Here is a 19,440-nt window from a genome sequence, read left to right on the forward strand (position 1 = left end):
GCATATTCCCAGATGTACAGGGACTGGCCACAGTTAGAACGTCAGCATTAATAAGGGAAGGATATTTTTCTGAGACTGAAGCCTATACAAGCAGTAACACAGATACATTATTGCTTCATGTGAATTAATACATTCTTGCTGGAAATACGGGCGTAATCAATTCAGTGGCTTTGAGTACAAATTTAGAAAAAAAATCCTCTAGTCAGAAGTCAATGGCATCGACTGTGTCAGATCACATTACTGTGCTCAACCGCTGATAGTTTCCTGTTTTTCCTGCTTCAGAAAAGTAAGCCAACTGTTAAGTTCATTGAACTGTTCTGCATGCTATAAAATGGAAGTAGTCAAGCTTATACATCAGCCTTCTTTAAATTATTTTAAAGTGTACTAAATGCATAGGGGCTGATTCACACAAGGCCGTAATGTGATAAGACATGTATAAGCTCAAGGGGAAACAGCATACACACAAACCACAGACTGAAGTGTTTTCAAACCTTACATGCATGTGCATGTTATAAAAACAAATTTCATTTAAATGTTATGACTCTGCTAATTGCACTGCAAGGCATTCCAATGATGTTGAAGGATCAAGTAAACAGAGTCATGTTATGCGCATGGTATTCGCAAAGACTCTGTAGATGGAGTGCCTAATTTACACAAACTGTACGTTTGTACAGATGATAAACAGGTAGGAGGGGCTGAGATCCTTCTTATAAAATGAAAAATAAACTTCCACATCCTGAATGCTCAAAATACATGGATATTTGTTGAATAAGAAAAATCTTGCTATATTGCCAAGTCTGCATCAAACTTTGTTAGCACAAGCACTTTAAATTACAACATAATGACACAAAAACATCTGGATTACATTTTGCAGGGCAGCGTAGTGTTCACATTTATTTAACAGTTCATTATTTAAATTGTACTTTTCTGTGTTATTTTATCCTCTGTGCATTGGTAGTCACTATTATTTTACTGTAAGACTGTGAAATGCCAGTATTTTAATCATTGCAGATCTGTTAATAAATATTATGTGTTTGCATTAAACTAACCTAAAGTAACACTTTAAGCACCCTAAAACAGTAAGTCATGGTTATTCTAAAAATAAACTTTTAATGGTATTTATTGGGAGTTTACAGTTGTTGACAACACAATCAGATGTTTTAGGCTAGCTGCTCTTTATGATCAATTATACTAAATCCCAAATCATTGTGAGTCACTCTAAGTGACTGTTGAGGACTGAATAGTGCAGAGGTCGCTATGATAAAATGTTCCCCTGGGTCCAAATGCTAGCTGAATTGGTTATCTGTTTCCGTTTATGTGTTTTTGCTGTACCCATGACTTGACCTATAAAAGGAGGAGTTTTTAATTAATTGTAATAACACCATGAATAGAATATGAGAGACATGCTTTCTAACTGTGCCATACACATTTTTGCTCACAGTCTTATCCGGATTTCATAAATGTAAAGCGCTGATGTTGATAGGACCAAATAAAAAAAAACAATAACTTGAGTTAAGTGTTTCTAATCGGGTCTAAAGCACAGTATTACTGTTGATTTGTTACCGTTAGTTCTCACCTCCACTGAAATCATGGTCCCACAGTAGTGAGTTTACTGCCAATCCAGGTCTTCTGACAGTGCTGTTGGTCTTCAGTTTTCCTGTTTGATGCATTCGGGACCCTTTTAAATTTGGACGTATTCTTTTTACAGAATGTAATCTGTCAGCCTATTGCATTGTTTGTTTGTTTGTTTGTTTTTTCTCTCGGTGTGAACAGGTACTATATACACCAGAACATCCCATGGGTGTAGTCCCACTATGGTTTGGTTCACACCACACCTACTGCAGGTGTCCTGTTTTCCTGTATACAGTATGTAACCTGCACGTTTGCTGTATATTTGGAGACATTTGGTGTTGACTAGATTATCCTAATATAAAGTGGTTTATGATATTAATATTCTGCTTAATGAGCTTATCTGGTAAAGTCTGTTGGCTACAATGATTTCCTTTTATGATGCTATAATCTGGGCTTTGCTATTATCAGTCCCTGCTCCTGTGTGTGTGATCACTGATTTGTGGGTTTTGTAAGTCTAACTAGATATTGTTAGACTCACACCTGAAGAAGGCCCCACGGCCGAAACGTTGTGTTTTCTTTCTTCTTTTTTTCAGCATTGAATAAACCTATTACTGGTTCCTTTGCAGCCTACGCATGCTGACGCAGCTACCCACCTGAATAACTAGATATTGTACTGACTATGCATTCGTATATTTTCTATATTATACTTTTACAAGTTATCAATATCCCCTTTCCCTGACCTTTCTGTTTGACTCTGTTCATCTGCCTCTGCTGCTCTGTTGCTCAAGTGGAGTTAAAGCTCCAGTAGCTGTTTTTGTAGGTCAGGTCAAAAGTTGTGAAACCTCCGATTCCATCAGATCTTGGCAGGTGTTTATTTTCTGCCTTTAGGCATCACTTTGAATAATATGCTGGCTTTGCTGTGAATAATTTTTATCTCGTTCACATTCCAGTTTACAATATTTAAAATGTGTAAAGTGAAGTAACCTGTCTCTTTTTTTTCTGAGTTCTCTTGATTGTTGCATTTTGAATGTTATCATCTTTCTAGGTGACAGAGCCTTTGGTGTTGAAATGTTAGCTGATGTCACTGTGCAGGTTGTATCTGCAGCCACCGGTATAAAGAGGGTCAAAGGTCAAACAGAACAGGTGAGGTAATAGTCTCCGTAAAATGTACTGTACCTCAAGTTAATGTTTCAGATTTCCACATAACCATGGTAGTATTCATAAAGTTAATCAATGTTAGAGAAAGTTTATTCACTTTCAATACCTTCAGAATGTACTGTAGTTTATATACTCTCAAACACCTTTCTATTATCTGTATTTATTGTGCTAAGTATTTTTTATTATGTATTTATATATTATATGGAACCAATAGCATACATAAGCATGACATACCTGTATATGTTAGGGAAATTACATTGTATTTAAAGTGATTTTAGTAACCGGTTGCTAATGTTCTGTGTTGTTTAAATGGGTAATAGTTTGATAGTTTGATAGTATGATTTGGAGGACTAAGGGACCATGAGAACACATTCATTCCTAAAGTCAATGGTGTTTAATCAATAACATAATGTTCAATTCCCTTTTTTTGGCTTGGTGTTAAACGCATTGCCACACTGAAGCTTGTGGTGAGTGAGATACACATCTGTGAGAAGCAAGATTATTTACCCAGAACAAAGCAACAAGAATCACACAGAACTACAGTAAGTACATAAGTGAACCAAAATACAACCAGAGTGTGAAATGACAGGTTTTACAGAGGAAGACTTGGATAACTTCCTACAAAACCAGGTAATAATCTTTTTGGGAAAATATTCTTTTAAAATGAATTAATTCTCTCTTTCTCTCTCGTCTGTCTCTATTGGTTAAAAAATTACTACTTTATTTATACAGTTAATGCAGTATAATAAATTGTCTCAGGGTGTGGTAATATTGTCATCTTCAAATAATAAATCTGTAATTTAAATTACATAAAATTATATTATGAGAAAGACTATTTTATCAGGTTTCTTTCTAAAATGATTAGGATTGTAGCTGCTCAATATACAACGATGTGTAAATGTGCTGCATGATGTGTACAGTATTTATGTATTTCATTGATTCTGCAAGAGGGACCAGTATTGTACTAGAGGATTGCAATGTGGTGATCAGTATTTTATTATCCAATAGTTGATTTGGTATCAATCAGGAAATATTTGCATATATGTATTACAATGATATTTAATGAAGAATTAAATATAAGGTGTGTCATATTGCAAGGCAAGTTCTAGATTATTTCCCCAATCCCAATTACCAAATTTTATATTACCCAAATACTACCCAATTACCCAGTCTGTCTTAACCTAATCCTTTAATTAGTCTCAACTTTCCTTTAATTTTATTTGAGCAATGAAAAACATTATTTTGAACACTAATTAAGGATATGGCTTTATGAAATATAAAATTATCTAAAACAGGTAAAAATATTTTTTGTATGGCTAGATGTTGCATTTGTCACTCTAATACTAAACATTTATTTTATACACGGTAGAGTCTTTCATGCCAATACATCAGTACAGATGTAAACAATCAACACCTCAGAAAAAACATGTTGAAAAAAGAACAAAATATAAAAATAAGTATGAGCTAGCCTTCGAAGATAAATAATGTACTGTATAGTCCTTGTATAAAAGAAGGTGATTGGTGGAACAGCACTTCAGAAACTTAAAAATAACAAATGTTTGTCTTTTTCTTAACCCAGAGTTAGAGTGGCCATGTGGAAACTGTGGTAATGGAAATTGTATTACAACTGCATGTAAACTAAAATAAAATTAATTAAATTCAGTTTGTGACTTAAACTTTGAATATCATTGTTTAGATACCATATTCAACATGTTGATCAAAAGTCATTTATCGTAATTCTAAACTTAATTTAAAGGTACATTTAATGCACACTCACCCTAGCTTTTTTGATAACCTACAGTATAACATTTGTTCTGCTTATTTTCCTTTCAAGCTGAAAAATAACAGTTCAGTCATGAAGCCCCTGCTCTGTCTTGTTAATGACATTCTTATTGTATCGAAACATTTGTTTTGTTTCATTACAACAAAACAAATCATATTCTCAACTCTGCTTTTTTTTGCTGGTAGTCAGTACATCCAGTTAAAAACTTTCTGATAAAATTATTCAAGTTTTCTAATTTGCATTGCTGTTGTATGTCACACCATATTGTATGAGTAAACTTTTCCTGTGTTTCCTGTGGCCTTGTGGCTCTGAATGCCCCTTTCTGCAGGTGGATCTCCGACACCGTCAGGTGTCCAAGACAGTGGACGAGGTTCAGCAGATCATCAAGGACCTGACCTCAGAGGTGAGCACCAAGGATGGCCGATTTCAGAGCATCTCCAACTCTGGTGTCCACAATGATAATATAAAGGTACATTTTATATATCCTTTTTGGTACATCTGTATAACTTGTTTACCATGTTACCTGAGAAGCAGGGTAGTGCCTCAAAGGCTGGGCCCAAATACTAGCCACAGATTAATGAAGGACATTCGTAATGACTGTAATGTATTAATGGAAGAAAATAAGGTAGAAGAAATTCAAATAAATATTATTGTATGTGCCTACATTAGCATTTTACAATTAAGTCTGGCTTATACCAATTCAGACATAAATTTATTTTGTTGCTTTGCTGTAATAGGAGCAAAGAGGTTGTCAAAATTACAGGCACCATCAACAGCCTTAACTACAGTAGATCTAAATCCAGCACATTCGTATTGACAGCCCTGTAATTAGAGTGTGCAGTTGCAAAGCTCATGCCAGGCACTTTCTGGATCTTTTATTTGCTTTCAGTCTCCAATTTCAGAGTTTTGCCATTTTCGGATGTGGCTTTCTTCCTCTCCCTAGTTTTAATTCCAGAACAGTCCCTTCAACACCCCTCCATAGAGGTTTTCTTAAACTGCCAGCATGTCTGTGTTCTTTGTGTTTTTCTTTCTTGGGATTACTGCTGAAAAGAATTGTTGTGAAGATCAAATGGAGACCATGTTGTCTTTGAAACCCAAATTATCATGTAGGTTAAAATGTCCAGTGTTTATTAGAAGTTATATAATAACTGCATACTGTAGAATGTCAATTTTGGGGCACAAGTATCTCCAAAGGGGTTATGTTTAAGGTAGTAAGATGTACAGAATTTCAACACGTAACTGTAGCTGTAGCTTTACTAAAAATGCTGAAATAAAAACCCTGTTTTCTCAGTGCAGTCCTCTTCTCTGACTCTCTGACTTCACTATGCTTGCCAGGATCAGCCTGCTCTAATGGCCAAATGGGCAGCTCTTCTGAGGGGAAAATGTGCATTCAACCCAGCCATTCAGGTAGCGTCTCATAAACGTTGTGCTGATCTGCGTCATCGGACATGTCTGCTTTGATTTTAAACCAAACCATTTCACTGCAATTTCTAACTGTAGAGAAATAGAGTTCCCATGAATGATGATCGGTCCTGACATTAATGATATTAATAAAATTAATAATTGGTACTGTTTTCTGGAATTGAAACACTGTGTACACTTGGAAGGCCACAGTTTCTGTCCCACTGATTGCTGTATTAAGCCTTTTAGCTCGAAGTTCATTTTTACTTTTAAACACTTGCTGTTTTTCATTTCTCTTTGTTGAAAGGTGTACACTGTCAAGCATAACGCTGTTGTTACTTGAATATACTGTACATGTGGGGCTGAGCTGAATTATATGAATAGAATCTCCAATATTATAAATATTAGAATGCCGTGTGTCAAAAAGAGTGTTTTGCTTAACAATATGTTTTCAGTCTCTGTTGTTTTTGAAATCCTGAAGCAGACTCGTTCTCGAACGTTGTGTGCACTTTCTCAAGCGGTGCTGCCCCTGCAGGTCCTCACGCCCGCCCTGTTCCTAATCTCGGTGCCGGTCAGGGGCCTGTGTGGGTACAAGGAGCGCAGGGCCAGGCAGTGGCGGTACTACACCCTGAGCGGCTCCAGGCTGCTTTCTCCAGTGCGTGAGCCGGAGAAGCTGCACCAGTGGCTGGAGCTGGAGAACTTCTGCAGCCCCTCGCAGGAGTGGCACGACTCCAGAGTGGCCATTGAAGGGGACATTGTGCCTGCCAAAGTGGTGAACCTCTTCAAGGAGCTCCTGGAAGCCGCCATCCAGAGCTGTAACCTTGCCAGTGAGTCGTCTTTCTTTTCACCTTGCCCAGACATCAGGATCTGTAACTCTGACATCCCCCTGTCAGTAAAACCCTGTTCCAGCACTCTTTCTGTCTTAGGGCTGCACATACAGTATGACTAAGGCAACGTAGCTGAAACCATTTTGACATGTTTGTCTCCAGTAAAATATTCAGAAAATAGGTCATCTTCCGTTGTGACATTTAAACACGCACCATCAAGGGCTTTCTACTATCCCAGATAGTAGAAAAAGAGCACAAGGATAAACCAGAGAAATTACTTAACCAGCTGAAATAAGGTGGAGAGGTGGGGGAGTTTGTTAGGCAGATTATGCACAAGAGTATACAGTATGACCAAGACATCAGTTTAACACGTTTAACAAGAGCTGAGAAATGCATATTGTCTGGCACTTAAAGTGAAGGTGGTACCAGACATATTTCCTTAAAGATTACAACAGTAGGTTAAAGCCTGATTTTAGAAATATTTATGGGTTTGAAAAAACTATAGATTTAAAGTTTGGTTAAATATCTTCTCTTTTTCCATTCTTATTTGTATACATAATCATTTTAAAACTTCTAGTTAATTAACATGGATGAAAGACAATATTAAAAATGAAGAAAAAAATACGTTCCTGGTCTGTATGTTTGCAGTTTGCTTATGACTCTGCTTATGACTGAAATAATCAACCATAAAATGTTCCATAAAGGTGTCCTAAACATCCTGGTTTGTTTGTTTTTATATCTGTTTTGATTGTCATCACATCAGTAAGATTTTTTATGTTTGATTTTTTTCTTTTTGGATGAGGACCACTTGGTTTTACGGTACGTATTCTTAGAAACGGGATAAAACGTTATAACTTTTTATAATATTAGAACAAGCACGTTACAACCAAAACCCACTGTAAGTTACCAAGTTAAAGACTTTGATGCATAAAATACTTTTATGAAGAAGGTGGAAGATTGTGTACTTTTGTCCGACTGAGCAATCTTTCTTTTATAAAATATACCTACTTTTTAATCAGTCTAGTGTGTAACATGCTGTAATACAAAGTTTAAAACAGTATACAACGTAAATTTTGTAATTGGAAAAAGATTATCCCTCAGCATTGACCGGGATTCAAAGCCAGGCGGTTTCTGGTGACAGCCCAAATGTCGCACATGAGACGTTCTCCACCTGGTATTTCAAATTATTAAAAAAAAATATTCACCCTACTTAAAAAAAAACATGCGGTATTACCCTGTTCTTTTCCGTACGTGCACTGCGATTTACTGGAGCATATGTCGCGCGTTTTGAATGGTTGGATCTGTACAAACCTAGGAAATATCTCTGAAAATGACCACCGGTCCGAATGCCATTTTGTCAATACATAAAATGAAAAAGCTGACTTATTTTTCTTATGTGATTGAAAGAGTTTTGATGGTGGTTTAATTTTTTAATAAATGTCCCTAATTAAGAAACACAAGGTTTTTAAAATGTTATAACACATAACACCACTAGATGATGCTGTCTTACATAAGGCTGTAGATTCTTTGTAGTGTGGAACAAGTTCAGGTGCATTTTCACACTGTTTTAATCAAATATATATTCAAGAAAATAAAATGAACCCCCACAAACTTTAAAAGAAGATAAACAAAAAATGTGCAAAAAATGATGCAATATCCAAAGACAAAGTGGTAGGTTAGCTGGCTTCTGGGAAAATTGACTTATTTTTGTTTACATAAAATTGAAGAAACAAATTGTATCTATATTATTTTCTCCTCAATGATTGTGATTGAACGGATCAAAGTTTGCTCTATGACATTGAATACTGATTAATGCTCGCCAGATATGTTTATTTAAACCATGTCTTTTAATTTATATTAAAATGGTATCAACCACGTAGGCATTGATGTTTTTGTTTCAGTATTGGACTGATATCTGGCATTAAATCATTGTCTTCACACCGCAGTGGTAAAAACTGGTTCTGCTTTCTTTCCACAGGTAAAGTCACTATTTTAGAGACTGTTGGTGCTATGGTACGTGTTGCTGTGGAGACATCTGAAGCGCAGGTAGAGGCGGAGCTTATTCCAACTGTGGAGCTCATGAACTGCTGGCCAAAAAAAGCTCGCTGGCCCAGATTTCTCAAACGCTGGCCCTCAAAGGAAAAAGCCAGATGCATCAAGGTGTAGTAAAATACTTCTGTATGCAATATTCATGTGGAATTCTTTTCAGCAGAAACAAGGTCAGATCTAGTTTTTTTAAAAAAGAATCTCCAAAGCTCAGGGTAGATTACTTCTTTCCCTAAAGACTGTCAGTTTAAAAAAGAGAATGAAGAAAAAAGTTAATTCATACTGCTCATTCTGTCCCAGAATGGTGCCCTTAGACATGAAATATTGATCACAGTTCTAAGGCCATACAAAATTACATTTTTTGTGCCTTGTATAAAGGAGATCACAGATTACGCACTCTTGCACTCTGGTTAGTTTTCTGACTAAATATTAAAATCATTTTGTGTAGGTTACATACTCGATGCTGTATACTGTAGTACTGCCACGTCATTTTTATGCATCATATGACTTTCTGCTTTAAAATAAGGCACCGGCAGTGAAAAATGTGTTGCCCCCCCATAACAGCCTTTGTATATTAATTGAATAATTGATCATTGAAATGCTTTAGCAGCACATCTAATAAGCCAGTTATTAAATAGGAAGTAAATTGCTGCTCTTCATATTTCTTTAGTCCCATTCCATTTAATTATATGTTTTTCTGCAACTTGTGCTCCGACTAAAATCTGTTTGACAACTCTGAAAGATGCTATTTATAACAGGGGTGAAAACAGATGGCTTAAGATTCATTTGTCTGTGCGTATAGCAGAAGAGGTCTCACTTGTCATGTAAGGTAGCATACTGAGATTGCAATGCTCTCTGATGATGGGATTCAGATGTTCAAATGTATATTTCAAATGTCAAAGTTGTAATAAATTGCTTCTTGATAAAATTCCTAGATACCTGAATTTATGTCTTCAGTTTTACTGCTACCGCATCCAAAGACAGTAGTATATCTTAATCCTCTTCTTGTCTAGACTGTGCTGTATAATTGATGTCTTCCAATAAAATATGAAGGTTAGTCTCAATTCTAATAAGCTGATAAATAGGGAGTATTGCAGACCTTGCACAGCTTGATGTTTTTTTTGAGAATATGAAACAGCTGCTTGAATTGAATAATCAAAGGTTTATTGTGATATAAAACTAGGTTCTGATTAATATGGACATAATTGTAGAAAGAAGCTCATTCACATCTTACTTAATTCAATGAGTTGTAGCTTGATTCAAAATATTAACAACAAAAATTAAATCTGCTTTTTTAATTGCATATTGAAGAAAGGGGGAAGAATGGTTAGGAAGACAATAAGAACTCTTGATGAGTTATTGTTAGTGAGTATATTAGCATACAGCTTCTGAGACACCTAGAAATGTCACTGAGAATGACATGAATAAAAGAAGATCAAAGCAGAAATGCATAGTCAATGAATGAACGACCTTTGTTGTGACATGCAATTATACAATGCAGATGTCTGGTATTATCAGCCTCAAGCAGTTATTTTTGTTTTCCTTCAAAAGTCATCTCCCAACATAGGCATTGTCCTGCTGGGTGACATGCAGCAGCCTTAATGCACCAACATCCTCATTATACAGCAGACTAGGCGGAGAAGTTAGAAATGACTTCACACGTTCATCTAAGGGGGAACTTTAGGTAGTAAAAATTGCTCAAAACCTAAGGGGAATTTTGCACTGGTGTTGATAGGTAATCTTATGATCAGTGCCACTAGATCTTTAAAGACCACGTGGTCAGGACCTCAGTTCACTGTTTCCCCTGAAGGAAACAGCAGCCTAGTCTTACTGAGAGGTCTCCCTGACCTGACCAGCAGGACTGGCTTTCTTTGGTCTCAGATCTTGCAGGATCAGGCTATGGTGTGGTAACACTGCTGTACATACTGTAGATAAGCTTTTTCAAAACGTTGTCTTTCCTGCTGATGAAAATTATTTTGTTTGGTTCAGAAGAAACATGCAGATAACCACAATAACCTTGGGCTCCTTTTTGTTTTTATTTTAATATTTTAATAATTTATTTTAATAGTCATATTACATAGCTAGTCCTGTTGGGTAGTCCATGTTAATCTTTGGAAACGTGGGAAGAAGGGTGAATGAGTTTTAGGAGAATAAGAGTTTCCCACCAATCAACAGTTTATATGTTATATATACAGTATATACAGTAGTATTTTGGAAAGGCATCAATGTGTATTGACTCACAAAGAACACAAGAACACAATTTACTTCTCTACTGCTAGAAGAGATATTTTATTCTAAAACATACAGTACCTCCATTAATATTCAAGAATGTGAGTCCTTAAACCCCCTTGCAAGGCCTCTTATGTGTAGGCTTCCTCAGTTAAAAAATCTATAAATCCTTGCTAAAACCTGCGGCTGGATGGCGATATACATATCTCCATATCAATTTTGCCAAAAGAAGCATTGGTTTCAAAATAAACTCAGAAAAGTATTACAAGGGATTTGCTTTAGATACAAATATACTTAAGAAAGACGTGGTTACAGTTAAAATTAGAATGTTTGTTTGCCTAAAAGAAAGTACAATCCATAAAGGCAGAGATGTCACATGTTATTTATTTATGAAACACACAAATGTATGCATATAATTAATGTAAATCGTGACTTCGGGTAGAGGGAAAACATTACTTTAAGCATTGAAATCCTCATCACAGTATTTATCTATATCTAGTATAAATTTTGTCCATGAAGACATGAATAATAGAGGCGCAGTGATCAGCATGGCTGCCTTACAGCGCTGGGGTTCAGTTCTGGAGCTGGGGTGCTCTCTGCATGTTCTTGTATGTTCTTGCATGTTTGTTTGGGTTTTCTCAAGGTGTTGCCCCAGTTTGAGTATGAGCGTGTCTGTGCTGGTGTGTCCTCTGACAGACTGGCGTCCCAACCGGGGGGTATCCCACCTTGTGCCCATTGCTTACTGGGATGGGCTACAGCTGCCCCTCAACCCTGTATGGGATAAAGTAGTGAAAACATGGTGTATATGTTCAGTAGAACAGTGCATCCTGTAGCAGACTACATTGTGGCAAATAATCCCTTCTCTGGAGAGAACAAATTCTCCTTTCTCTGCATTGACAACGTACTGTACCTACACCTACTATTCATACCCCTGAACACAGTAATACTCAGCCCCATCCCTGAACAAACACACAGGAGCTCCAACATACTGTGAATGTAAAAATAACTCATTTTGTTTTCCAGTCTTTTGGATTTAACCTGATGGCCTCTTCGAACTACCACTGGCTCCTGTCCTTCTCCAGGGCAGAGCAGGTCCTGATGAGCAGTATTGACGAGGATGGCGGATGCAGGAGGAAGTGCTACCGGGTTGTCAGGCAGCTGAAGGAGGATGTTTGGTGCCCTGGAAGTAAACCTGTAATTACAGCGTATCATCTGCAGGTGAGAAACTGATTCTGGTAAGCATAACTCACATCAATAAATCAAACAAACTGTTGTCTTTGGAGACTGTTTTAGTGATACATGGTGAACACTGATGATATGAATCTACAGAATTAGCAAGCTACTCTAAATCTGTATCAGCCTCAGTATCAGCTAATGACTTTAAACATAAACGATTCCTCAGAACTCAGTAGTCAGTGTTTCTATTTTGAAGCTTCTTATTTGTATTTATGTCAGTTGATAGCCAATTTAGCTCAAAGCCAGGAATAATATATCTGTGTTAACTTAAGATTTGGAGCACTGTATAGGCTGTGCATTCACTTTGCATTAGAAATTAGATCAATATTGTAGTGCCCAGAGGCTTTTGGAGTGCTTATGTCTTAAAGACACGACCGCTTGCAATGAATGGGCCTGTCATCATGTAAGCCCTCTACCATGGATGCTGCTGGGATAGAACTGACAGGACAGTATCTTTGTCCTGGTGTCTGTGGCTGTCATCCCCTGTTAATCTGTAGTATAGAGAGGGCTGGCAGTAAGCAAGTGGGCACTTTGAGTGTGGGGGAGGCAGTGCCATCTGCTTCCTGCCACGCTGCACGCTGCAATAATTAAATCATTATTCCCCCTTTGTGAGCAATGTGACTCACTGCCTGTCTCTGAGGTTAAAGTTTAGTTGCTTCATGAAAAACTGACTGGATGTCCGAGCACTATGCTGGTGTCAAGGTGAGTGGAAGGCCATGGAGGACATCAGGTCCAAGTGGGAAGTTTCTTCCAGAACAAGTGGACAGGCTGAAGCCAGACCTTTCCATCTTGAAGGACCAGATTGGTAGATCGCACTGGGGAATCCTCCACTTGAGGACACAGAACCCGGGGCCGGGGGACCATGGCAGTGCCAACATGCCAGCCATGCCACAGAACAAGAAGCTGTGCCTGGTTAGAAAAACAGCGCACCTCTTCAAGAAGGCACAGAGCCTCCAGACAGATGCGAGAATGAGCCAGGAAGTCTGTCCTCGGTGGCGTGCTCCTGCTTGCAGCGCCAGCTACCGCCGTTCCCCCTCGAGGGAGAAGAAGGACAAATGGCCTCTGCTTCAGGCTGCTGCCGCACTTCTACTAGGATGTGGAAGTGGAAGAGAAGCCCCTTTTCAGCAGCTCACCCCCACCTGCAGAGCTGCATATCCCCATACCATCCAGAGGGAACCCTCTGAATGCTGGGGAACCCCCATTTAGGCTAACCCGACTGTTCACCCCAGACCATAGCTGCCTGCGACTGAAATGGCCCCAGCTGTCAGCTCCCACTTCCTGTCTGTAGCCGGCACTGCCTGGCCCTGCCTTGTCCACGCGAGGGCCGCTGGGAGGCGAGTTCAAATGGAAACTCTTTGACAAGACGACGGAGTGGGAGGTGGATCAGAAGAACAAATTTTGTCTAGTGTTCTGAATGCCGGAGGGCAAGCAGGTTTGTAAAGGATTCACCCGAGAGTCTGGCTGCTTATGTTTTGACAGGCTTTGATCTGGCAGCAGGTCAGCAGATTTTGAGAGTCTGCCGGCAGCGATAGGGAGGCACTCATGCAGCTGAGAGTCACCCACATTCTCATGGCCATGCCTTTTTGCCAGGTGAAGAAAGTGGAGCAGCAGGATAGTTTCTCTGCAGACATTGATCTTCTGATAAAACTATCTTCCCATAGTTGGAGACCCCTGGAGTCAATTAGTTGGCCCCTGTCTTCTTTATCCATAATTCATCAGAGAACATACAGAGCCTGTCCAGGGAAAGACCTCTCACCTTGGGTGTCATGACCGTGTTGGCCTGGGTGGGCTGCACAGGTTCAAGTACACACCTGAAGAAGGCGTAACAGTACAGCCTTGCAGAACGCTGTACTGCATTGAATTGACCAGAAAATTTGAGTCTATTTTTTAAAGTATATACTGTAATAGTGAGGGGTTTGCGTGGACTGCCTGAGCACTGGCAGAGAGCTTCTTTTCCTTAGCCAGGGAGCGAGCGGTGTGCCGGTGTGTCGTTGTATTGTAAGGCGGGTCTTCTCTGCTATATACACCTATGAGTTTTTCCACTAAAGGGAAAAATAATAGTTCAGTAGCAGTTTCGCTACAACGCTGGTTCAGAGCTTGAGGCCTGTCCGCGATCTCGTGGGGATCTTAAATAGCAAACCTGATGAGCCTCAGGTGCTGTAGCTGCACATTCCCACGCACCGCGGAGTAGGGAGTGCAGTGGGAGGTGTGCTCCACTGTCACAATACTGAGCAAAATATTTGTTTTTGCTTACTCTGTGTACTGTATGCATTTTTTTAGAAAAATAAAGTATAAGGATTTTGGATCTATTAAATATTTCTGTTTTCATTTTGATTAATCAATGACTGAGTGAGATATACTTGAAAGATACTCTGACTGTTGCAGAAGCACTGAATCATTTCATTAGTGAGAGAGTTGATTGGGACAACTCTCAGTGGGATAATTTAACCTGTGCAATGTCAAGCCAGGTGAAAATCAAGAAACAGAAACACAAAAAGGAGGCATTGTGCCATCTTCAACAAGAGGGCAATACCTTTGTGCTATTGGTATGTTGAAGCAAAACCTTGGATGGGCTCACCAACAGTGGAACCAAGTCCTCTTTTCATGATGAATCAAGGGTTTTTAAACTTTACTTTACTTGACAACAGCATATGTGACACAGCCATGCAGAATAATAGGCTAATTGTGTAAAACATGGTAGTGATTGAGTAGATTCGAGAGTGATGATCTGGACTTGACTGGGCATCCTCATGCTGTTTACGTAACAGCCGCTTTCCTGTACGATAGAAAACATGACACAATGGGGTAGATGCACTGTTTGCCTGACTTGAGCTCCATTGAACATTTGAGCAGTGAAATAACTTCAGGCATCTAGGACTGAGAGAACAGTAAGGCACGTGGTTATGAGGCACGCGGTTGGTCAGACTGTGTGGGAGGAATGGGACAGAATCTCACAAGACAGCATCTGTAACCTGAGGCAACGCATGTGTCACAGATGTACAGCTTGTATTGCTTCCAGCTGTAGCCTTACATGCTACTAGTCTGTGTTTTTTCTATTTAATAAAATGTCAGTGCATCTACTGTGAAAAAGATTGATGCTTTGTTTGACATTCAGTATATTTACCATTCTATGCACACCATTGAACCTAGCAAAATTTCTCCAGAAATAGCATTAGTGTTTTGAAATTTGTTTAAAGCAAAAGTAAAAAAAAGCTTTCTTACTGTGCATTATATTAAAATGTCTGTGGTCTTCTTTGGGTGGTTGAGTGGGAGGAATAATGACACAGTGGTTTGTGTTGATGCCTTGCAGCACTAGGGCCCTGGGTTCAGTTATTGGGTTTTCTCTGTGTGTTTCTGTGGGTTTCCTCTGGGTGATCTGGTTGCTTTCCACAGTCTAAAGACATACTGGAAGGTTACCGCTGGGATAGGTGACTGCTGCCCCATGATCCACTAGTGGATAATATGGTTTGAAGACGGATGGATCAGTAGATGACATTTCATTTGCTTCAATTCCTTTACTGGGTCATTGTACATAGTTTTGTACAATACACATACAGTATAGTAGTTGTAGAAATGTAAGGAAGGTTTATTAGATTGATAATTTCAGATTTTTTATTTTTAATTTTAAGATACAAGCAATTCATTGCAGATAATTTAATTGTTTAAGATGTTACTCTATATTTTTCCTTTCCAGACCCTGTTATTTTGGTCCTGTGAGAAATATCCATGTACCAAGGACTGGAGAAACTTTAAACAGAGCGTGCTTCGTCTTGTGAAGAAGCTTCAGAAATGTGTGAGTCAGCGGTATCTGAGGCATTACTTCGTCCGGGGCTACAACCTGCTGAAATACACCAACACCAATGAGCTGGATATCATGAGCAAAAAGATCTCTGATTTTCTTGAGAACCCTGGACTCTACATGTACTGATATAAGACTTTTTACAGTATTCTTGAATAAGAAAATAGATGCAAACAAGAGCCAGGCAAAATAAATTATTTTAATGGGCAAAAACATACTGTATTTCACTCTCATATTCAATTAGAATTAGTGCATATTTCACATGCACTGCAAGTTTGGGCTTATTGAAGAGGTGGCTTTTAAGTATAAGAGTGAATAATAGGTGAGCAGAAAGGCTAAAAGCCAAGGCTTTATTTCATTAATATATATTGCTGGGTTTTATGTTTATCCTGAATTCATTATTCTGTTTAAAATGAAATGTTCCTAAATGACTGACACCCATTTTAAACCTTTACGTTACATTTGACATGTGCACATTAACACTGACATTTTATATTATGCAAATTTAATCATGGTAATTCTCCCATGACCACAGTTTGTTGCGTGAATGTTAACACAAATCTGTGTCAAAACTAAACTCTATTCACAGCTTTATATCCTTCAAAATCTACTATAGCATTCAGTAACTATTATCTGTGACTTCCCATGCAGAAATAGCTGGGAGGAATGTTGTTTCAGAGTGATGATAACTTCAATACTGGCATTGATTCAGGTTTTATCATCATGGGGAGACAGTATTTAAGCTACACTGGATTTTAGGAAGAGGCAGAGATGTGAGAGATTTGTACAGAGAAAAAGGGATGAAACAGAGTCTCTGTATTTTTCCAACAGTCCTTTATAACTGGGACAAAAAGATCATAGGATTCAAAGAGATAAAATAGAATTGCTTTGCATTTTCCACAGAAGGTGATGCCATTCACATACCATTATTAGAATTAGAATTCCTGGCATTTCATCAGGAATGTGTGAGCATTTGAAAGCTTCATCACACATAGTGATTTATTGGGCAAATTCAAAGGTGTCATTCAAGCAAAATGAAACACTGAAATAATTAAAATCTGAAACAGCAAAACCCTGATAATGGTACCATTACCACAATGTTTGGTCTTGTAAAAGCTGGAATCTGGTGCAAAACATATTATCAACACTGATGTTATTATCACCAGAATGTCTACGGTGCAGTTTTATATTACGGTTTATGATGAGCTTAGAGTTTTATTAAGTAGCATAAAGAAATTAACAAAAATACAGCCGTGACTGTCATTAGTAAATGTTTGTGTTTAACTTTAATTTAAATTGGCCAATCATGAGGAAGTAATATAAACACAACTGGGACCCTTCTTTGTCATAAGAATAGAAAATGCTCCAAAGAGGTAAAGGCTATTTACCCCAACTTTCTAATCTGAGGAAGTAATTTACCCTTTTCTTCCTGATTCAGCATTTATACACCTGGATAATTTCTTCAAGACACCCACAACCTCTTTATTTGAAGTAGTGCTTCCTATTTTCAGTCCTAAGTCCACACTCTAGGACCCAAATACACACTACTTACACACTTGGTATATGTTGGTCCTGGAGTAGTCCCTTGGGTTGACTCTTCCAGGATCTTTCAGTAATACACAGTAAATTCTTGCCTCCAGCACCCTTCACAGTCTTCTTTGCACAAGACTGAAGAGATTTGGATTCTTCAGTTTCTCCATACTGTATATGAGCAGTAATGTTGTTGCAACAAAGTGAGAAGAATCGACTACAATATTCTAAATGCAGTCTAGCTACTCAACTTCCTCCTTCCAGTTCTACAGTTTTCATGGTATACCCTAAGAAAGGTTACTTCTTTAATATCCTGTCTTATACTTTCAATGCATGTTCTCGCTACCTGCATAAACAAACAGTATGCGTACACATACACCCTACTCAGTACCTCTTTCTACCCTGAACAAGGTGGAGAAAAGGCGTGATCTGAACAGTGAACTTTATTTGGGTAAATGAGCTGGGTGAGGAGATTGACAGCCCATCTTCCTCCCTCCTGAACCTGTAATGAAGGATGGGCTGGTGGAACTGGTGGAGGGAGGGATGCATATACAAAATGTTCAAGTGAGTCAGCAGGATGTCTGATATTTATACAGTATGTGGGTAGCTGAAAGGGTTTGAGATTGGAGAATGACCTCCTCTTGAACTTTTGTTTAAAACTCCATTTACAGTATAGCTGCCACAGTAGACAAGAGCTATAGATTGAAACCAACTATAAGAATAGCCAATGCTCATTTCAGGAAGATTATGTTTAAGTGAAATCATTTAACAATCATGAAGAAACCAAAAGAACTGATGTTTTGCTAAATCAAACAATCGCAAATCTGGAAAGTTTATTTTTTCCAAATAAAAAGTAGAAATTTGATTATTAATGTCATATTATTAATATTATTATTATTAAATCATTTATGTATTTACAACTTTTAGATACTCTTTGCTTTTTCAAATTGTACAAGTGTGAATACAGTTTAATAAATCAAAATCAGTTATGTACAAGAAATCCTGCCATACGTTTTAAGAAGACTTGTCTTAAAAGTTTTTATATTTTGCCATTGGAAATCACATTTGTTTTTGTTTTTAAGGAAGCAAACTTTATGAATATATATTTTTCCTGAACATTTTATTTTCTGAAGATGTTTTGTAGGAAACATAAATGCTTTTGAAGTGACTAAAGTTTGTATTATAATGGAACATTACTGTACATTCACATAACTATTAACTAATAACTATTAGACAAATGTTGGGCATTAGTACTTAAGCTTCTTTAGCTTTTTAATCAAATCTGGTGCAATGTTACATTGGTAACAATGTTTGATAGTCTGGAAAAAAGCTTCATGTTTGATTTGTATTTAATTGCCTCCTGCTGTCTCCATTTTCTCTCTCTCTCTGTCACTGTATGCTGTATTACATGCTGAGTTTGGCTGCACAATATGGGTCTGAGTGTAGCTATGTAACTATGTTATGTGTTCCAAATAAAGCCACATTCAATTGAACGATTTTATTTCAAAGCTGCAAAAGTGAAAATACATCAAATTAAAAGCATTGCTTAATAAAACAAAATCAAATTTAACCTTCTCTAATAATCTATCAGACAGCTCTTGAACATATAAATGTGTTAACACTTTAAAATAATGGCTGAAAAATTATTTTAATTAATTACTGATTTCAAAATGAAGTATAGCAGAAATCAGAGAGAATATGTGAGGTATTCACATGCTGCTCCTAACCTATTCAATGGGAATTTGTTAGGAATTTTTGGTCATAAAGTGTTGCCATAAATTCATCTTGTATATAGGGATAAGTAGCAGTACCGACTCCAAATTTCTTTCAACCACTCGATGATTTATTTCTTAATTTAT

At 37.7% G+C, this 19,440-nt stretch overlaps 1 protein-coding gene and 1 long non-coding RNA gene across 2 annotated transcripts; one reads left to right on the top strand and one right to left on the bottom strand.

Annotated features, from left to right (window-relative positions):
• Positions 1-3,312: 3,312 nt before the first annotated feature.
• mab21l3 (mab-21-like 3) lies at positions 3,313-17,614 on the top strand. Its single transcript, XM_088913948.1, has 7 exons — positions 3,313-3,360; positions 4,842-4,982; positions 5,849-5,920; positions 6,450-6,741; positions 8,720-8,901; positions 12,040-12,234; positions 15,947-17,614. The coding sequence occupies exons 1-7, from the start codon at positions 3,313-3,315 to the stop codon at positions 16,178-16,180; spliced, it is 1,164 nt and encodes a 387-aa protein (XP_088770074.1). The 3' UTR covers positions 16,181-17,614.
• LOC148835585 (uncharacterized) lies at positions 11,053-17,950 on the bottom strand. Its single transcript, XR_016090977.1, has 2 exons — positions 17,604-17,950; positions 11,053-12,208 (listed from the first exon to the last, which is right to left on the bottom strand). It is a non-coding gene; the product is annotated as an uncharacterized LOC148835585 (long non-coding RNA).
• Between the last annotated feature and the right edge of the window lie 1,490 nt (positions 17,951-19,440).

The sequence above is a fragment of the Atractosteus spatula genome, chromosome 4 (assembly GCF_055471065.1).
Source record: "Atractosteus spatula isolate fAtrSpa1 chromosome 4, fAtrSpa1.hap1, whole genome shotgun sequence".
Lineage (NCBI taxonomy): Eukaryota > Metazoa > Chordata > Actinopteri > Semionotiformes > Lepisosteidae > Atractosteus > Atractosteus spatula.

Excerpts from the sequence above, each read along its gene's own strand:
- mab21l3 (XM_088913948.1), top strand. The coding sequence starts at position 3,313 with ATGACAGGTTTTACAGAGGAAGACTTGGATAACTTCCTACAAAACCAG. Across the intron at positions 3,361-4,841 it reads ATAACTTCCTACAAAACCAG|GTGGATCTCCGACACCGTCA; the intron begins GTAATAATCTTT and ends CCCTTTCTGCAG. Across the intron at positions 5,921-6,449 it reads CATTCAACCCAGCCATTCAG|GTCCTCACGCCCGCCCTGTT; the intron begins GTAGCGTCTCAT and ends CTGCCCCTGCAG.